Raw genomic sequence first — 8,646 nt, 5'->3', positions numbered from 1 at the left:
GAGGAGGCAGATGTCCACATCACAATACCATTATCCCAATTTGCTTAGATGTTAACAGTCTTGGCAGACACAGTCTGTTTTTTTTTATTATTATTATTCCTGTTATAGTTTGTCTGATGCAGGAAGAAGACTATTGCCTTCTTCTGAGAGACCAGAATTCTCTTCTGTAGATAGTGTTTGGGGATTTCCATTTTCCTAACCTTCAATTTCATATCTCTCATATTCTAGACAAAGAAAAATAAATACAGGTTGTTGATTCTGATAATTACTAAATTTGCTGATGGTTTGAAAAGGATAAATTGATTGTGCTGGTTAAGAAGATGTGTCGAGTATTGCCCAATTTTAAGCCCACAAGAAATCTTCTCACCTTTCACAGGAGGACACATGCTCAAGTTCTTGCTTAAAAAATGTTTTGTGGTTTAGCAGATAAAATCTGCTATTGAACAGGTAGGGCAGGCTAAATGAAATAAAGATAAAATTACGGGTTACAGAAGATTACTAAGTCTTAGACAAACATATCTTGTAAATTTAAGATAATCTTTACAAGATAGCCATAGATCTTAGAAAAAGAGAAACAAAAGGTTTGTTGGTATTTGCAAATGTTATTGGGTAACATTGGCACAAGACTTCATCTTTAGACTGGACTAGCTTTGTGATGTTACACTGTCCAATAGTATTTCTGCATCTCTTGACAAAATGTTTTCTACCACAGTTCACAGAAATAGGAATAATGTTAATGATGGGAAGATAGTGCAAGGTAGCCAGTTAATGAAGGAGCTTGATCTGTGCAGAAAATTATTTTGAGCAGACACACATATATAGTAACCAAGATTAATTTAGAGACCTTTGTCATTAAAGCAGATTTGTATATGGTTTTTGTGTGGGATTTAAGGAGGATTAAGTGTTTGACATCACTTCGACTGCACAGGCTATGTTGAAGAGGTTACTGAGCGGATAATGGAGAATTCAAGTATGTGCCCACAACTGAAAGAATGGAAGCAATGGATCAGTCTGTAGCCTGGCAAAACAACTTTCTGTACCTACTACATTTCTAAAAGTGAGGTGCTACTGGTTTGATAGCAGATGCCATAGGGATGTTGAGTTTAAGGAGCTTTTATGATTTGCCAAAATATGCAGGGAGCACTGAGAAGACTTCAGAACTGGGATGCCTCTGTCTTCTGTTTTCAGTGATGCCTTGCTTTATGTGCATCCTTTGTATGCTATGCTGTTTCTGAACAGTAGAAACACTAAAAATAGAAAGTCGTCAAGGTGGATTGGCTGATCAAGTGCATTTCTCTTTTGGAAGAGATGGTCTTAGTCATGAAACTTCTGTTCCTCACTTGCCTGTGGCCATCAGCTGTGCTACACAGTTCTCAAAGTCAGCATCAACATCTTCATCAACAGCGACAATTCTCATTCTTAAGAAAGCATAACAGGTAAGTAATATATTATTTTTCTCTGTTTTCATTTGATAATCTCAGTGCTGTTTGTCAGCAATCTGTCAATGCATCCTTTTTGTTGACTGTCCTATTTTGCCACTTCCTGAATTTTTACTATACGTAGCACATTGATTGGGTGTTCCCAAAACACAAATGGTAAACTTTTAGTTAACAGTTTTTCCATAACCAGCCATTTCGCATCATGATTTCATGAATGCCTTATCGTGTATGCAGGTATGTACACACTCACACACACACATATCTCTTTTAACTTAAATGATACCATATTACTACTGTGATAAGCATATCATTGTCTAAATACAAGTATATCAAGCACTTTTGCCTTCTCACGGTCATTAAAAGAAGCAGAAATGCCTTCCAAAGTTATATGCCAATGTTATAACATGGCTTCCATTCCCTAAACAACACTGTAACTATAGTATCAAGATACAGAAAATATTTTAATGGCACTAAATGAGGTGATTTGGACTGTATTTTTGGTGATGTCACAGTGTGTTACATTTCTGTAATATAGCCATGCTCTTAGACATTAGAAAGAATGTTTCATCTCAGTCTTTCCAATCAAGTCTCTAGTTTAAAAGGAAAAATGATCTACATCTTTTTACATTTAAGTTTCTCTGCAAAGGGCTAGTTTTTTTTTCCCACAAACACATTTTCATGTTTTACTAGTAAGGTCTAGGAATGTGTTTCCAAATTGACCTGATAGTACACAAATAAATGTTTGTATCTTTTGAAGACTGCCAGTGATAATCCAAGCAGTCAAAGTCTCTCTTTATATGGAGGTAGGAGAAATTGCAATAAGTAGCTCAATATAAGGAAGGAGAAGGAAGGCAACTTACATTTTTCTGTGTACGTGACACTATATTAAAATGGGAGGGGGAGCTCATAGTGTGTGCATACTATATCATGTTTTGTAACACAACTGGACTAGTCTGATGTGTTTAAGCTGTTTTTTAAAGTTACATGCTTTATAGTAGGTACACCTGCTTACCTTCTGTAACACTCCCTATGTGATAACCTAGCCATTACATATCCCTGACTTGTTAAATTTTGTGTTAAAATCAAATATAAGGAATATGAGGCAACAGAGCATATCTCAGTGAAACAATGGTGTTTGGAGGTGTTTGAAGATGCTATATAGCTCAGTACCTCTGGATTTCAGCTCAAGGTCATAGGTTCAAGTCCAGTCCAAACCAAAAGCCCATGAAAAGAATTGGTTGTTCAGCAACCTGTCTCAAACTCAATGACAGTTTTGGAGTGACTACTTTTGCACAATTATTTGTAATAATAAAATAAACAGAACAAGTGCTAATACCAAAATAAGGTCTAGTCTGCTGCTTTGCAGCACCAGACTGTTAGGAATTGTTAAGAATTGAATGGAAACAGAATGAAATATCTTCTTATCCCTGGAAAGGGAAGAAATATCTGTTTTAACCTTAGCTGATACACTGAAAGGGAAACATATGCTACTATTGCTTGCATTTATACAGTTCTGCAACAGCCATAAGGAGTTGCTCTATCCCTGATATAAAAATTCCCCAAGGGAAAATAGAAGCCTGGTGGTAGGAGAGAGCATATGTTACAGCATCCTGCTGGACGTCCTTCACTGACCTCTTGTCACAGGATAGCAGAACAGTTAATATTAGCACAGTATCCCCTCCCGTCTTCATGGACCTTTACAAATAGCAGGGAATGGACCCAGAGGACACTCCTGCAAGACAGGCAAGAGAAGAGTTTCAACAGAAAGGAAGAACAGAAACAGAGGGGAATGCTGGGACGCCATCTTTATCTCACACTAATTGGTGCAATGTTTTTCTGATATACACAAGGCAATGGTTTGGCCTTCCATGTCTTCATTTTACAGGCCCTAGTGATTTAAAATTTGGAACTGAGAAAAAAGTTGCAGAATATGAGCCACAGAAGATCCCAAAGCTTAACAGCTGCAAATCAGCTTTTCTGTGGAAAGGATCCAAAAATGTTTAATTTCTCTTTGTTTGATTCTCTCTCCAGTTTTGTTCTAAAGGCAGCATTATCCTCCAGTACATTTCAACAGAATCTGACTTTCAAGCAGCCTCTTTTTCTTTCTGGGGAAAAACCTTTCAGCCAGCACTAGGGTTATTAGGGACACAGCTGACAGATGGCCTTGGTTAAATGGGTGGCCTTTTAGAAAGAATCCCATGTGAAAATGTTACTTAACCTACAAGTTCTACTGGTTTAATAGAGTAACCCAATTCTCCCACCAAAGCTATTTGTGTGCATTCTCTTATAAAGAAGATTTTAAAGTATTAACTAAAAGTACATGACAAAGAGATTATTCTCATGGTCCATTTCCTACAGTAAAGAACAAAACATTTGACAGTCGAAATATTATGCTTTTTGACAATACAAGTTGCTGATGTTACTAAACATTTGGAAGTGCATTTCTATGAAAGAGACAGAACTGCACAGTTTTGATGTCTGCATTTATCTAGGTTTCAAAATTTGATAAATGTGTTAAAAGTTTGAGACCACACTGCTGCATAACTCCACAGACACTCCTGAGAGTAAGATTTCTGTAACTTCTTCTTTTGAGTACCTTTGATTTGGTGGTAGCTGGAGTATCTCAGGAGCCTTATGACCATGAGATCTAGTAGTATTTTCATAAAATTGATTTTGTTTTGAATGTGATGAGAATTTTTGACCCCACTATTCCCGTATCACGGCAATAGAGGAAGTGTGGTATCTTGGATATTAAATTAGTGTAACTGAAGGCAAAACCCCTCCTAACTGACTTTCCTGAGACATGCGTTTCAGATTTTCCAAGTCTGTCAAAGTTCAAATGAGTATGGTACTGGATAGGTGGTTATATCTTGCTGCATCTAAAGGTGCTCCAGCCTTCCTCTAGTCTCCTGCCAAGGATTTTCACCCTATCATTAGTTATGCAGGGCATTAAAATGGAAGAACAGCCATACAGGATCATACCAAATGTTCATGTACTCTAGTGACCTGTTTCCAACAATGGCTGTAAGCAGAAAATTGGAAGAATAAGAACAGGGCAAATATATATGGTATTTCCCCCTCATAGTCCCCATAAGCTTCCAGTTGCTATCTTTCCCTCAGAGACTTCCTGAGTTAGGATGTAATTTCTGCAGATTTAGTGATCTTCAGTGGATTTATTTTCCACAAACTTTTCCCATTTCTCCTTCAACCAACATAAACTTGTAATAACTTAGGAAGTTAAAGACAACTACATGGGATACTAACTACATCACTGCCTTGAATGCTGCTTTTTATTGAGCTACTCAGATGGTATTATGTAGTTAAATGCTTTAACCACAGATTCCAAATTAGTTGCTTTAGCTTTGTAGGCAGTGATTAAAGGCTTTCTGAGAACCCTTTCAGATACTGAGACATTGAGCCCTGTATATAACAGTATTGGGTACTGAGGTGTCCAAAGAGTATCTCACTTTTTTCCATCCCAAGGGTTAGTGGTTCCATTAACTTCGTAACTAAGTGCGCACGGCTGTCATCCCTCTGTGATCTGAAACACTTCCTAGACTTTTTATGACCTTTATTGGGATTTAATTCTAGGTTACCATTTTATTTGCATAATGTAAAATGTTGCCTGGAATATGGCTGTTGGAAGCAGAACTATTATAGCTGGAAGCAGTAGTTTCCTGAGCACGTTTCACCGAGGCTGAGAAGCTCACATTTACCATTGCCCAGATCTATGCTAATGCCAAGCCATTTATCAGAATTCCCTTTATTGCTACCACCCCAGGAAGATAAAGAGAGACTTTCTTTCTTTAAGTGCATATGGATTATTTTTCTCTAATGCTGCAGCTTTTCATCTGCTATACAATGAATGTGCAGAATCAATGACTGTATTTAGGCTCCCAAGTTACGGTGCTCTGGCTACAACTATGTGATAACAAAACCATGGTGCCAGGCCACCAAAATATCATCTGTGTCTTTGCCAGACTTCAATGAGAATGAAAAGTGTCATATCACTGGCAACTACAACCCCAGTAAGGTCTTGAATGGCCTGGGTAGGCTTTTCTGAGACCTAGGGTAGTAAATCTGTCTCTTCTGCTTTTTGATGGAATTGATCCCATGGGAAGGAGCATTCAAAAACATCTGCTGATGATTTCACAATTCTGTGTCACTGATCAATAGTTAGACATGGGTCTAGTGGTGGTAAACAAATACAAACATGCATTTCCTTTGAGTCATCAGTTGAGTAAGTGTAATGCTGCAGTGAGGACAATTTAATACTGTAACTCTTAGCCAAGGCACAGCATCTGGAGTCCAGATGCTGTTATTAAAGAAATATCTGACAGAGAATACTTCTTAGCCTTGGGTGGGGATGCTGGTGAGGGAGAATGTGAATTGTGAAGCAGAACTTTTTTATTTATTTATTTTAGGAATTTCTTAGTTTTTTTTCTCAGTTATGATACCTTTACACATACAATGTTACCAGTGTCCGTGAAATTAATTCCAAGTAAGTACCATGAACACATATCTATGCACATCAGCCTATTTTACTTTACAATAAACAAGTATATTCTGCCAAAGAAGAGTAATGAAGAAAAGATGCATCATGTTTGTAATGAAAGCACTACTCTGACTTTCACAAGACTGCCTAGCTTAATCCAACACTTTTGATGGCAGCTAGAAATACATATAAAGAAAATCAGCTTGAAGATGCTGTTCAAGTAAGTAGGTACAAAAGACGCTTTTCACCTAGGTGATATTTATGTTTATTTTGTCCTCAGGAAAATGAGAGTATCAAAATCTCACAACAAATCTCTAAGTGGCTCGGTGATTAAGAAAAAACTTCCTGCTTTGCCTGCTTGTGTTTTGCCTCTTGAGAAAGAATCACTGGGAAAAGTTTTCCTTAGTCACTTACCTTCTTCTTTCTAGTAAGAAGTTGGAATTGATGTACACAGCTTAAGCCTGTTTCTTCCAGTAAAATTATCTCAGTATCAAACAGGTATCTCCCTTGGCACATCCAGTGGCAAATAACCTGATGTCTTCAGACTGTATTAGCTGTGCCATGGAATTCTGACTTTAATGCACCATCTCCTCTTATACTAGTTCCCACACAGCAGAATTTTCCCATATACCTATTTCAGAGTGTTGCAGGTGTTCAATTCTACTGTGATAAAGAAGGACTTTCTCTGTGGTAGTTTTAATTCTTTAAAGGACTGGGTTTAATTTTAGCCACCACATCATTTTCATTCTCAGAAAAATAAAATCTTTCTTTGAAACTTCACATGAAAGTTCTGATTCCCCTGATAATTTAGTTTAAATAACATTGCCAAAGTCATTTGAGAATACTCAGGTAAACTAATCTGGCCAAGCCTCATGGCTCTGAGCAAGCCAGCAGCTGATCTTTCCTCTGTGTTCCTGTAACACAGCATTTTTAAAAGTAATCTCCTGGGCTTCATTATCAACAAAGGCAAGTGCAGGGTCCTGCAACTAGGAAGAAATAACACTATGCACCAGTACAGGCTAGGAGCTGACCTGCTGGAAAGCAGCTCTGCAGAGAAGGACCTGGGAGTTTTGGTGGACAAGTTGACCGTGAGCCAGCAATGTGCCCTTGTGGCCAGGAAGGCCAATGGTATCCTAGGGGGGCATGAGGAAGAGTGTTGCCAGCAGGTCGAGGGAGGTGATCCTGCCCCTCTCCTCAGCCCTGGGGAGGCCTCATCTGGAGTGCTGTGTCCACTTCTGGGCTCCCCAGGACAAGAGAGACATGGCACTACTGGAGAGAGTCCAGCGTGGGGCTATGAAGATGATCAGAGGGATGAAGCATCTCTCCTGTGAGGAGCGGTTGCGAGAGCTTGGCCTATTTAGCCTGGAAAAGTGAAGACAGAGGGGATCTTATCAATGTGTATAAATACCTTAATGAAGGGTGTTAAGAGGATGGGGCCAGACTCTTCAGTGGTGCCCAGCGACAGGACAAGAGGCCATGGGCACAAACTGAAATACAGGAAGTTCCACCAGAATATAAGGAAAAACTTGTTTATTGTGTGAGTGAGAGAGCACTGGAACAGGTTGCCCAGAGAGGTTGTAGAGTCTCCTTCTCTGGAGATACTCAAAACCCAACTGGACGTGATGCTGTTTAACATGCTGTACGTGACCCTGCTTGAGCAGGGGGGGTTGGACTAGAGAATCTCCAGAGGTGCCTTCCAACCTTGACCATCTGTGATTCTGTGATAAGGGGGGGGGGGAAACAAGTAAATACTGTATGCCTCTATGAAAGGTGTACCTCATCCTAAAGTATTCCATACCTCATCAGAAACAGTATTTGGCTACAGGGCAAATCTACAGAACAGGACAAATTTCTATTGTTCAGGCTAAAGTAATAATTAGAGTTGCTGGCAGCAAAGTTGCAGAGAATCACAGAAGGCATGAAAGAAGCAATCTCCAGAGAGATTCCCTTGCCCAAGGCAAAACAGCTGTATTTATGCTATTCCTAGATATATTTGTCTAACCTATTCTTAAATAGCCTGAGTGAAAGGAGTCTCAAAGCCTCCCCAAGCAATCTTTTCCCATGTTTTACTATTCTCACTGTGAGAAAGGTTTTCCTAATGTGTACGCTAAATCTCTGTTGTTGCTGTTTCTTATCCTACCTGGGAGCAGACATGAAAAAAAGGGGCTCTGTAAAAGCCTTTTGTGTATTTTGAAGACTCTGTGCTATCCAGTGGCTCAGTTATGCACAGCACAAGAAAAAATGCACACCCAGCACTTCTTCAGTGCACAGAAATGTTGCTGCATGTCTGAGCAAATAAGCAAATAAGGGATGAGATAACAAGCAACAAACAAATAGGAAATTTATACCTGATAGCATGTAACTTAGCCAAATCTGAATTATGTTTTGAAAGGATCTCAAAAAGCAAGTCTCTCATTCCAGGACTGTCAATTTCAGAGTCCTTCTGAAAATTGTTGAATCATTTGAGGTCTAAAGAAAAGAAGAAAAGATTTATAATAGAAAATATAAGTGCTTCTATAATATGTATAACATGTAAGGTGGTTTAAAACCTTTGGTACATAGTGTTTTTTCCAAGTCTGAGTTGAAAGCAGTTATGTCACCAATAATATTTTTTTAATTGGCTATAATCTCTCATGGAATTGCAGATACAGTCTCTGAAGGGAACAGAAGGAAACATGGCTTTTTTTCCTATGGCTTTTTATGTGTAATTGG

At 38.7% G+C, this 8,646-nt stretch overlaps 1 protein-coding gene across 1 annotated transcript in view; it reads left to right on the top strand.

The window, feature by feature from the left end:
- The first annotated feature begins 1,308 nt into the window (after positions 1 to 1,308).
- GABRR3 (gamma-aminobutyric acid type A receptor subunit rho3) overlaps positions 1,309 to 8,646 on the top strand; it is a 30,075-nt gene continuing 22,737 nt past the window's right edge. The window contains exon 1 of the mRNA XM_062572693.1: positions 1,309 to 1,436. Within this exon, the coding sequence (XP_062428677.1) occupies positions 1,309 to 1,436 (128 nt within the window). The remainder of the gene's footprint in view (positions 1,437 to 8,646) is intronic.

This window comes from Rhea pennata, chromosome 1, assembly GCF_028389875.1.
Source record: "Rhea pennata isolate bPtePen1 chromosome 1, bPtePen1.pri, whole genome shotgun sequence".
In the NCBI taxonomy this organism is placed as follows: domain Eukaryota; kingdom Metazoa; phylum Chordata; class Aves; order Rheiformes; family Rheidae; genus Rhea; species Rhea pennata.
Note: the sequence above shows the minus strand (reverse complement) of the source record. Positions and strands in the feature narration are given on the sequence as shown.